Source organism: Brachyhypopomus gauderio, chromosome 8 (assembly GCF_052324685.1).
Source record: "Brachyhypopomus gauderio isolate BG-103 chromosome 8, BGAUD_0.2, whole genome shotgun sequence".
In the NCBI taxonomy this organism is placed as follows: Eukaryota; Metazoa; Chordata; class Actinopteri; order Gymnotiformes; family Hypopomidae; genus Brachyhypopomus; species Brachyhypopomus gauderio.
Genome location: NC_135218.1, coordinates 27,226,132 through 27,238,631, shown reverse-complemented (window position 1 = coordinate 27,238,631; position 12,500 = coordinate 27,226,132). Strand labels below are relative to the sequence as shown.

At 47.6% G+C, this 12,500-nt stretch overlaps 1 protein-coding gene across 9 annotated transcripts in view; it reads right to left on the bottom strand.

Moving 5' to 3' along the window:
• tns1a (tensin 1a) overlaps positions 1–12,500 on the bottom strand; it is a 93,898-nt gene that overhangs the window by 8,335 nt on the left and 73,063 nt on the right. For 5 of the 9 annotated variants that reach the window (XM_077015985.1, XM_077015980.1, XM_077015984.1 and 2 more), the window contains 7 exons: positions 7,430–8,986; positions 6,224–6,301; positions 4,974–5,179; positions 4,615–4,765; positions 1,079–1,165; positions 712–738; positions 133–289 (listed from right to left, as the gene is read on the bottom strand). In XM_077015985.1, coding sequence (XP_076872100.1) covers positions 133–289; positions 712–738; positions 1,079–1,165; positions 4,615–4,765; positions 4,974–5,179; positions 6,224–6,301; positions 7,430–8,986 — 2,263 coding nt within the window. The remainder of the gene's footprint in view (positions 1–132; positions 290–711; positions 739–1,078; positions 1,166–4,614; positions 4,766–4,973; positions 5,180–6,223; positions 6,302–7,429; positions 8,987–12,500) is intronic. The other 4 variants (XM_077015982.1, XM_077015987.1, XM_077015986.1 and 1 more) reach the window with 4 other exon arrangements.

Here is a 12,500-nt window from a genome sequence, read left to right as displayed (position 1 = left end):
TGTGTGTGTGTGTGTGTGTGTGTGTGTGTGTGTGTGTGTGTGTGTAGCTTCACACAGCTGTTTAAAGGAGACATTATTAACTGAGTGACCTGTGGCATTAAGAGCAGAATTCAGGTTCACAAGTGCACTTACCCATCCGGGCTGTAGATGGCGCTGTTGGCCGGCTGAAGAGGATTGAAGCTGTTTGCAGCAGGAACTGATCTCTCCGGTACCAAGGGGGGGTAGGACCGCTGTGTAGGGGACACCACCCCTCCTCCTCTGCCCACGGAGTCCAAATGACCATGTGACTCTGTTCACAATAACAACACACACACACGCCCGCAGTCTGAAGGTTACAAGACATGTAACATTTATTTATACGTCCTAGATTGTGTTGAGGTTTGATTGTTGAACAACAACAAAAAAAATTATATAATGCAATTAAAGCATAAACAAGGACCACAACAAACCATGAGAAATTGGTCAGTGTTTTTGTGTAAGCGTGCAGGGTCGTGTGTTGGCACAGACATAACCAGGGCAAGCCGGACCACAGGTGGCCCAAAGAGTCCAGTCCAGAACTGTGCTGTGCAACATCAAAGCTAGCATGCGAACCCTCTGAAGGGGCGTAAGACGTGTGGGAGGAGCTCGTGTGAGTCTAATCGCACAGTGGCTGAGGTTGATAAGTAACCGGAGGTGGGCGGGACTGGGGCATCATTTAAAATCACCTCTTACCTTCCAAATCATCACTAGAATCAGAGTCTGACAGCAGCGGAAGCGTGAAGAGAAGAGAAGAAACACAGGGAAGAGAAGAAGGGAAGAAACACAGGGAAGAGAAGAAGAGAAGAAACACAGGGAAGAGAAGAAGAGAAGAAACACAGGGAAGACAGAGCTTGGAGGAACATTGTGGTACAGCAGATGAGAAGGACAGAACAAGTATGCAGGATGATGTTCTACATGAAGATGGAGGAAGTGGAGGATTGTGGGAAAATCCTGAATGCTACTGACAGATATACGCAGGGCGTGTGCTGAGGGTATAGGCCAGTGAATTCCTGGATGTGTATCAGACAGCAACGGCTGATCCGTTTTCCAGAGTACTGACCCGAAAAGCTGTGGTGATACAGAGTTTCTGTTGGGTGGGGGGACGTCTGGCCCTGGGGGGGTCTAGTCAGAGCTGGTGGAGAACGACCTGGGCGGGTGGAGAGCAGAAAGAGCAGAGAGTGAGTCTCAAATGTGCTCGCTGTTTAAACGCAAGCTCGTCTGCTCATGATGTCGGGCGTGTCTAGTGGGTGTGGACAGTGGGCGTGTCTAGTGGGCGTGGACAGTGGGCGAGTCTAGTGGGCGTGGACAGTGGGCGTGGATTCAGCAGAGGTAGTTTTGCTCAGGGAAGTGTGAATGTGTGAAGATCTATGTGGGGAGGTCTGTGTGAGTGTATGCAGGTCTGTGTGAATGTCTGCAAGTCTGTGTGAGTGTATGTAGGTCTATGTGAATGTCTGCAGGTCTGTGTGAATGTATGCAGGTCTATGTGAATGTATGCAGGTCTGTGTGAATGTATGCAGGTCTGTGTGAATGTTTGCAGGGGTCTGTGTGAATGTTTGCAGGGGTCTGTGTGAATGTCTGCAAGTCTGTGTGAGTGTATGTAGGTCTATGTGATTGTTTGCAGGTCTGTGTGAATGTATGCAGGTCTATGTGAATGTTTGCAGGTCTATGTGAATGTATGTAGGTCTGTGTGAATGTTTGCAGGGGTCTGTGTGAATGTCTGCAGGTCTGTGTGAATGTATGTAGGTCTATGTGAATGTCTGCAGGTCTGTGTGAATGTATGCAGGTCTATGTGAATGTTTGCAGGTCTATGTGAATGTATGTAGGTCTGTGTGAATGTTTGCAGGGGTCTGTGTGAATGTCTGCAGGTCTGTGTGAATGTATGTAGGTCTATGTGAATGTCTGCAGGTCTGTGTGAATGTATGCAGGTCTATGTGAATTTAATGATTTTATAGATACTACTGATAACAAACAGCATTGTGCGGCCCTTTTTATTGACTTGTCTAAGGCTTTTGATACTGTAGACCATTCCATCCTTGCACACAGATTATCTAAAGCAGGATTGTCAGATCATGCAGTTGGCTGGTTTAAAAATTACCTAATAGGCAGAACACAGTGTGTACAAGTAGATGGCTGCACTTCCAGCTTACTCACTGTACAAAAGGGTGTTCCACAAGGGTCAGTCCTGGGGCCGCTTTTGTTCATACTTTATATTAATAACATTAACTACAATATTTGTAATGCAAAATTTCATTTTTATGCTGATGACACAGTTATGTATACTTCTGCATCCACACCTATCCAAGCTCTCAGTCAGTTACAAGTTGATTTTAACATTATACAACAATATTTTTATGATTTAAAGCTGGTTTTAAATGCTGATAAAACAAAAGTTATGATGTTTTCTAATTCAAAATCTAAACTTTCAAACCTGCCTTCAATTATTACTGCTCAAGGAACTCAGATAGAACTTGTTCCTACGTATAAATATCTAGGCATTTTAATTGATAGTTCTCTTTCTTTTACTGCTCAGATTCAGCAACTTGTTAAAAAATTAAAACTGAAGTTAGGTTTTTTCTTTCGAATAAAATCATGTCTCTCTTTTGAATCTAGAAAGAGACTGGTTTCTGCTACATTTATATCTGTATTAGATTACGGTGATGTTTTGTATATGCACACCTCTTCTCAAAGCTTACAGTCTCTGGATACTGTCTATCACGGAGCTCTGAGGTTCATCACCAATTTTAAATCTCTTACACATCATTGTATGCTGTATGCACGTGTTGGATGGTCTTCGTTGTATGCTCGTAGAAAATATCATTGGTCTATTTTAGTTTATAAGTCTATTTTAGGTCTACTCCCATCCTACCTTCTGACCTATATCAGTCATAGGAGTATTGATTCTTACAATCTACGCTCCCAGAATCTTTTTTTATTGTCTGTTCCTAAAGTTAGAACTGAACTGGGAAAAAAAGCATTTAGGTTTGCAGCTCCATTTACTTGGAATGAGCTACAAAAAGACCTGAAACTTAAAGATCTGGTTTCTTTGGGCTCTTTTAAGAGGATGTTGAGCAACTTGGAGGTGGATGCTTCTAGTTGCAAATGTTTTGACTGATTAATTGATCTGACTTATTGTCTTGATTCTATGTTCTGATGTATTGAAAACTTGTTATTGTTTTTATGTATGATTGTTTTTATTGTAAATTGTGAATGTACTGCTGCCTGTCTTGGCCAGGACACTCTTGAAAAAGAGATTTTTTATCTCAATGAGGTTTTTCTGGTTAAATAAAGGTTAAATAAAAATAAAAAAATGCAGATCTGTGTGAATGTTTGCAGGGGTCTGTGTGAATGTCTGCAAGTCTGTGTGAGTGTATGTAGGTCTATGTGAATGTTTGCAGGTCTGTGTGAATGTATGCAGGTCTATGTGAATGTTTGCAGGTCTATGTGAATGTATGTAGGTCTGTGTGAATGTTTGCAGGGGTCTGTGTGAATGTTTGCAGGGGTCTGTGTGAATGTCTGCAAGTCTGTGTGAATGTATGTAGGTCTATGTGAATGTTTGCAGGTCTGTGTGAATGTATGCAGGTCTATGTGAATGTATGCAGGTCTGTGTGAATGTTTGCAGGGGTCTGTGTGAATGTATGTAGGTCTATGTGAATGTCTGCAAGTCTGTGTGAATGTATGTAGGTCTATGTGAATGTTTGCAGGTCTGTGTGAATGTATGCAGGTCTATGTGAATGTATGCAGGTCTGTGTGAATGTTTGCAGGGGTCTGTGTGAATGTATGTAGGTCTATGTGAATGTCTGCAAGTCTGTGTGAGTGTATGTAGGTCTATGTGAATGTTTGCAGGTCTGTGTGAATTGGGGGGGGGTGCTGGTGAAGGCAGTGAAATGAGCACAATGGGAGATGAGCAGGTGAAATGTTACTGCCTCCTCCACACGGCCAAAGAATCCCAGTCAGTTCTTTGAGTGGCAGCCTGGATGGCCAATAAACAGTGAAGGGAGGGGATATAGGAGAGGAGGCGGGACTTTTCCCACAGCTGGCTTCCCTAGACTCCCCCCCCCCCCCCCCACCTTCCCACACTGAAAGATGAGGAGGTCAGAGGTCGGAGGTCATGATGGATGTAACGATGTGATATATGTATGGTCAGCGTCTGGTTTCCCCACGTGTCTCACAAACACCCTAGAGTGTGTGTTTTTAAATATGTACACACTCATGAGTGAGAGGGTGTGGAAGTCACTGAGTTACTCTGATCAGAGTGTTGGTGGACGTCTGTAAGCACCAAATAGCTAGAGCTTAAGATAAGGGTTTCTCACAGCGCACACATGGCACTGTGGAGCTGATCAGAACAGACTGAAATCTGGGGCTATGATGACAACATGGTTCTAGTTTCCATTCAGGTAAATTGATTGATATAAGATATAACATAAGACGCTAATTAGGCAAAAAAAAAAACATGAAATGAAAGCATGTTAATAACCTCAACAAAAAAAACTGAACTGATAATATAACATTTGATCACAGTAATCCATTTCCATTATAACAACAGTGATGTTGTGAAGTCTGAGCAGCTCCCTCTACCTGCTGGGAGGCTGAACTTACATAGGTTAAAGTAGGGGGTTTGTGGCGAGGTGATGGGTGAGACAGGAAAGGCAGGGGTCAGAGGGCGTGCCTCTCCACCACAGCTAGGGGCGGGGCTAATGGACAGAGGATCCATCTCCTCAAAAGCCTCTCTGTAGGTGTGAACGTGTCCCTGAGGAAGGAAAATAAAAACAAAGATTCATGTGACCGACCAACAAGCAGAAATTCAGGCGCACACACACACACACACACACACACACACACACACACACACACACACACACACACACAAAATCATGCTTTCTTTGCAGACTCGTATAATTATATACATGCTATTTGATATCTAGCACTACTGCACAGAGTCAGAAAGGCAGGGGCACCTGTCTCAGCATGTCCGTGTCCGGTCCTCCAGGGGTCAGGGTGGGGGTGCTGCCCACTACCCCAGGAGAGAAGGCGTGCCCAGGGGAGCGCAGCGCCCGTCGTGGGCCTGGGTCCTCCGGGCCCTGTTGGTAGTGGCCCTCGCTGGTCGTGCGACGGCGTGTCCCGCTCGTAGCGTCCTCGGCCGTTACGGGATGCGAACGCGATCCTGTCACACGGAGGAGAAGGTCTGGATCTCACCGCTAACGACTGAACACGGAGGCCGTGCACAAACCACAGCGCTGCTAGAACTCATCACAATCATTCGGGTTCCTTTCTCAACACCATGACAGAATCAGCAGGACAGGCTGTGGTAATGGCGGTATTTGAGCACGTACACATACACAAGCTATGCAGGACGGGTAAGTGGGTTTATGCGGAGTCTCCGTGTGCTGAATGGGACACTCCCGCTCTCTGGGGAACACCAGCACAAGGGCCACAGATTTACTTCATTTGATTCATTGATTCATTCGTTTGCGTAATTGATTTTCTTGCAGTGTTTTCGTCAGGCGCAAGTGTGCAGAGCGCATGTACTCACTATAATGATGTTCTCCACAGGAGCAGCACTACTAAATCAATCTGTTTGGACACGTTCCAAAGAGAAGTGTCTTACCTTTGTCAGACCTTATTATGATTTCCTTTAAGTGTTGCTGCGGTGTACTGCAGGTGAGGGTTACAGCTGAGTGTTATAATAATATCTACAGTATCAAAGCCAGGTGAGCAGACCAGGTGAGCAGACCAGGTGAGCAGACCACCAGGTGAGCAGACCAGGTGAGCAGACCAGGTGAGCAGACCAGGTGAGCAGGCCAGGTGAGCAGGCCAGGTGAGCAGGCCAGGTGAGCAGTTGCACATTTCCGAATCACATTTATTTCATGTTTTTGTCTAAGCTACACTAAACCAAACGAAGTGGCCTGAGATGTGGATTATTGTAGATTATTAGATGATTGGCATTATTAGAGCTAACGCTTATTCATTACGCATTCATTGAGCTGTTTAATGATCACCAAGATACAGAAGAATCATTTAGTGCACAGAACGTATAGCAAAATGAAAACAAAACAAAACAAAAACAGAAAAAGAAGGGAAGAGCAGATCAGAAAACAAGAAGGAGAGGAAACGTGAGGGAGAGAAAGAGAGAGGGAGAGAGCTGCGAAAGCCCCGAGTGACAGAGAGGAGGAGAGGGAGAGGGGGATGAAGGGGACAGAGGACAAACCGGAGAAGGAATAGGAGCGATGGCGTTCAGGCTGGTTGGACATGCTCTCGGAGATGCCACGGATGCGAGCGTTGTACTCTGGGATGATGGAGTGGGTGGAGACGAAGAGGAAGAGGAGGACAGAGGAGATGCAGGTGAAGGAGAGAAGCATGACGGGTGATCCACGAATCAGGGAGGAAGGACAGAAAAAAGGGTGGGGACAAACAAAACCATGAATTGAAGGGACTAATAGCTGCTTTTTTCCATTATTATATGTAGCAGGTACAAATGTAGCAGTATCCTGTCTGCAGGTGCAGTACAGACAATACTTAATTGTCTGGCTCATGTAAATAAGTAGATAATGAACATGTATTAAACTATTTTATTAAGCTATTTATTAAACTACATTATTAAACCCTAAGACACCTGTACGTGGTGCACTCAGAATAAGCAGAAAACCTTGACTGGCAGTTCCATGCTTAGCCACATGGCGTCGCCTTTGAGCTCTCTACACTAAGACCGCATGGCACGTGTTTCTCAATGCAGAGAATGCACTGTAGGCGGAGCTCAGCACAGCGCAGTGTATCCTTACAGCTCGTGCCTCTCCCACACACAGGCCACAGTCGGCCTCATTTGTGAGTATAGTTCCAGTTCACCACGAATACTCTCTCTTTGCCATTCCATAGTAAGACACGACGACACCCCTATGACTCTGTGGCTTAGGGAATCATCCACGTGTGTGGTTAATATTAGAATGAATGTTTCATGCTGGAATTATGCAGAGGTGACGTTTGTGAGCCCTGAAGCTTGGTTTTTCAGAGACAAACAACATGTCTGAGACCAGATTAAGAAGAGTCTAAATTTAAGTGGTGAATCATTTGAATCCTAACAGCGGTGCAATAGCGATATGATGAATGCGTCTCATGGGGCTGGCAACAGATGCCTTTTCCAGCGTCTATTGAAAGACGATCTCTGTGGCATCAGGAGACATAAAGGCATCTTCAGGTTGTCAACAACGGCCAAATTAGACTGTGAGCTGAACCCCAATAGGCTGGTTTCAGACGCATCATGTATCCAGCTCATTTATCTGGTCTGGCTTTGGAATCAATAGCACATCAAATATGAGATGATGTAAACTACACTTTCAGTGATTCACAATTTCCCGGTCTGGTTTAAGTCTTCTTTGATAATATTTCACTCATCGGTCAAAGTTGATTTGTTCCTTACCTGCTATACGGTGGGCCACCAGTCCTTCAAGATGAAGGCTCTGCTCCTCAGAGTCTGGTCCAGGTTCTTTAGCAGAACCGGGGGGCAGCGGAGAGGATGAGGCACTACAGCTCCACTGCGTGGGCAGATATGGTGAAGAAGCTTGCAGGTCTGGAGAGCAGGCCGCTACCCCGGGTCCCGCGTACACGGTCTGGGGCTTTATGGGGGACGGGAGCGGTATGGTTGGGGATGGGGAGGTGACCGAGCCCGAGCGCATGCTGTAGGGGTCCTGCTGGTAGGTCGGCGATGGAGATTGCGACTGGTACTGCCTCAGGTGTATGTCGGCCGGTGGGGTCATGGCGTAGGCGGGAGAGGACCTATGAGAGGACTGGCCAAAGCTAGCAGAGGCGGATGGAGGCTGCCCACCGGTGAAGCTGTGGAGGACCTGGTCGGCCTGGTAAGACGGCCTGGCCAGGGTCTGGGAGAAGGGCTGGAAGACGACGTTGGACTCCCCTGGTGGAGCGCTCTGAGACTTGGGGACTGGTGGCGTATGGGGTTCCAGGTCCAGCATGAGCATGCTGAGAACCTCTATGGACTGTTCCACGTCCTGCTGCGAGGTGCCGCCGTGGGTGGGGAAGGCGGACATGCCGGCGTTGGGGCCGAAGAAAGGGTCGTCCACGAGGCCATACTGGTGCCAGGCGTTCAGGCCACGCTGCACAGCTTCTCTGCTGCTGGTGCTGCGCTTGGGGGCCTGTGGCATGTAGTGAGGACCTCCGTCCAGCAGGGGCGCCCCGTACGACTGCGAGCGATACATCCCGCCGTTCTGCCCGCTGTAATCCACCAGGCACTCCTGAGCCGAAGACGAGGCCCGCACCTGGTGTACAGGCATGGCCTTGACGCTCGCCGCCGGCCTCCTGTCCAGCAACAGCTCCCCCTGCTGGCCGTCAACGTCAACTACGGTGGAGTCGGGCTGTGGCTGACCGTCTGCCGGCGTGTCGCGCCCCTCGAAAGACGAGAGCGTCCCGAGGCTGTCCGCGCTGTTGTCCCCTGCCTGGCTGTCGGGCAACTCGTCGTCAAGGATGTCGGTCTCCCTCTCGGTGCCGGTTCGTCCGTTCACATGGACCTGGGCGGGCACGAGGTGGCGCACTCCTGCTCCGGGGCTCGTGTTGGCGGACGGGAGGAAGCCCTGGCGGGAGAGCAGAGCCTGACCCTCGAAGCCGCTCAACAGCTGCTCAAACTCGCGCTTCTCCGGTGGGCTGATGGAGGCGTCGGCCGCCTGGTTGCTCACAGGGCCGGAGGAGGACAGGGACTGCTGCGCGTCATCCGTGCGGTCGGTCTTGACAGAGGCTGTGGAATTCCCCGAATCACTGCTCACTGACAGGGCGTGGTCAGCGGCTGGGAGCGGGTGGTTGGCTACGGGCAGAGGAAGGGCGTGGCTAGCTGCCGGGCTAGAGTGTTCGACTTGGGGAGCAGCGTGCTGATTGGCGGGAAGGTCGTTCACAGCTCCGTCGAGCGAGTCTTTCTTTCGCACCTGTGCGTACAGGCTGCCGTCCACCGGGCCCTGCGTGTGAGCAACTTCTGAAAGAGAAAAGTCTGATAAATCCTGATCAGAACTGATACCAAACACAATCCATATGGCCTGCACTCATGCCTCAATCATGCAAGGTATTCAGCGCACATTAAATGCTGTCTGCTGTGTCTGAATCATCTACCTGTTCTCAGACCTTCTCACATGCTCTGGACATATCTGAGGATTTACTGAATCCAAGTAAATGCTCACATAAGACTGCGGTATGTTCCTCTGGACTGGGGACTATATAGACCAGTGGTTCCCAAACTTTTTCTGCCATGCCCCCCTTTAGTGGATGAGAATATTTTTGCGCCCCCCCCCCCCCCCCCCCCCTACACCACCCCCCCCCCCCATACTGACTAGGGATGTGTTGAAAACTTACAAAAACAATAGGTTCACAACTTTGGTTAAACATGAAAAAAATAAACTGTAAGAAACCTTTTAAATGGTTCAAGAATTCTAAATATAATTTAAAATAAATAAGGAGATGAAATAAGAGAAACAGCAATACATATGCGGCTAGTTTGCAAGCGCAGACATCACGCAGAGCACAAAGCATGTAACGGCCAGAAATATGTGTAGGCTACTGTGTCTTTAAGGGAGCGAGTGGAGCGCGCGTATGGAATATTGTTTTTTTTAGCTTTCTGCCGTAGACCGAGTCAGACCACTGCTCTTTATTTTATTTCTGTAAGTAACGCATTAAATGAGCTTTGGACAACTCACCAGTTCATGTATGAACAGTGAAGTATTGCTGTAGCCCAGGTTTATTTTGGTCAACCAGCAAATAAGTGGAATACCACCAGCGCGAGTATTAAGGTTGAACTAACTCCGAAAGGCAAGCAATACAAGCATAGAATTTGCCTGAATAGATCTGTTTTTACGGATCGGTCACATTGTCCCCAATACCCGATCTAGAATTTTTTCAGATATTAATATCGGAATCGGTGCATCCCTAATATTGACACATGTGCACGTTTTACTTTCAAGCTCCGCGCCCCCCCTGCAATAGCTCCGCGCCCCACCTAGGGGGCGCGCCCCCCACTTTGGGAACCACTGATATAGACAAACAGCTTTTCTATAAGGCCTTCACAGTGAAAGAAAATGTATGAACGTTATAGCCAAAACAGAGGTTTCTTTTTGCATTTACACCAGATATTTGCCAGTTTAGTTCACACACAGCGTGTTCCTCAGGACAAGAGCACGTGACCTTGGTGGTGTAGAAGTTGTTCTACCACATGAGCCTCGGCAGGACGTGTGTTCAGTGGTGTGTATGACACGCGGGCTGAAAGGCCAGTTCAACCTCAGCTGTATTCACGACCTGCTGCATGTCAGGAGGTCACAGAAGCACAGAAGCTCTTAAGGGCACACACTCCCTACAGAGAGCCCTGTAGCGATCTCTGACCCAAAAAGGGCTACGCACGATACATACGGCCTTCGACAGGTTCTGTTTTAACAGGGCCCTTTTGATGTGTTCACAAGAACCTACGTGAAGGTGGTCGTGGCCTGACACCAGTAAACACAGCACACGTCTCCCCAAACACTGGTGTTTAATTTGAACCCAGCAGAAGGCTGTCATCAGTAATGAAAGGTGCTATGTCAAGGGTGTTCTACTGTTGAACTCACACACTCCCTGATATGTCACAGTTGTACAGGTTCTTAGAGAGTCACTGTAGTGTCCTGTAGTTTAGTTCATATCAAGAGGCAATCGTATTAATATGGCGGCTACTGTATTTATAATCCAAACTGAAGTCCAATCTCAAAATATACAAGAGTAGCACAATAACAGAGTCATCGTGAAAAACGTCGAACGCCGTGAGACTAGCAGGATTACAGACAGAATCCCTGTTCAGCAGGATTACAGACAGAATCCCTGTTCAGCAGGATTACAGACTGCTTTTCCTGGTCTAAACAGCAGGAGTGTCTCTGAGAGGAACACGTGTGTGAGGAGTGGACCATGGAGCAGCTCTCACTCTGAGTTTTAGGACGTCTGGAGAGCATCAGTGGACCCAGTCGTAAAAGCTCCCACTGCTGCTCTCAACGAGCCCATCAAACATCCACCGCCATAGGTACATAACACTAACACCCCGCCCCATCTCTCAGCGGGCGTTCTCCACTGGCTGGAGACCACGTCAGTCAACAGCTCCAGCCAATCAGGACGCATTTCTCTACACTCATCCTGTCTGAGTATGAGAGGGTGAAGACCGTTTGCATCTGACTCATGGCCATGACACCCATCCAGTGTTACGGTATAAATAATCATTTTGATGGCCAGCCATTAACAAATCATACATACTTGTGAAGTTTCTGAGTAATGACCACTGCAACGACGGTGACGTGCTAACTGGAGAACGCACTACTGAGCTGAGCTGAGCACACAGGAGAATTCACGGCACTGCGTGACATTCAGGAAAGATCTATACTTCAGTCATACTGCTGGATGTGATTAAATCCACAGCTGGGACCTCTTGATGTGAAATATGACTTTCCTGCTTTGTGTTTATGAATCATGCTTGTTGGGTGATGTAAGCATGTGTGCTTCATCACCACACATGAGGATGAGGAAGGTGAGGATTCCCCCAACACAGGAGCAGAAACGCAGGTATTGTCATATGTCGTATGTCATATCAGTACCGCACAGGCCAGGACTGCGATATTGACTAACTGATGATATATTGTGCAGTCCTAATAAAGAAATAACTGAATACTGCACCACGGGCTCATGGGTGTCTCTCTAAGGTTTTCACGAGACTTGGCGATTTGAGTGTTGCTTGCTTGCTGAAGTGCCATCACCAGGTTCAGCTGGTTCGTTTCTACGGACCTCACATGACCATATACAGTAGCTCCGTCCATCTGGGGCTCACGCCATACACCCTGCAGGATGTGTGTCATTAGGCAGACATGCAGCTCGCATGCAGACATGACACCAGAGAGACAGGCAGTCTGGAGCATTTAAAGAGACACTTTAACGGTGATACGGCGGCATGAAGGGACCGCACGTCGACTGTCAATCAAATGGCCCATATCTCAGAGAGGCGGAGCTTAGGAGGAGGAGCTAGGACTGAACATAGAGTGAAATAAGTCCCAGAAGCCTCAGCTGTGAATCATATTCACATCAATGTCACTTACATATGGGGCCAAAATGAGTTTACTCTGGTATTCTCACAACTCAATAAAGAGGTGACAAGTGTATATTTAGTGTAAATATAAACAAACTATTAATGTAAATACAAACAAACCATAACTGTAAATACAAACAAACGTTCAGGGGCCCGTGGTTTATATGTGTTCATTATCTTCCATGGACGCATGAGTCTAATATATGTGCAAAGTACCATAACATTAATTTTAAGGTCAACAGCCGCTGACCTTGTGCTGGGGTTTTAGCTGGCCAAGGGTGACTCCGTCTAACTAGCAACAGCTATGGCACTAGGTCAGAGTCCGAGAGTGATGTCACGGTCGAGTGGTTCCCCAGTGTAGGTTGGGAAAGAGAGAGAGTGATCACACAGTCGTTCCAGGAAGGAA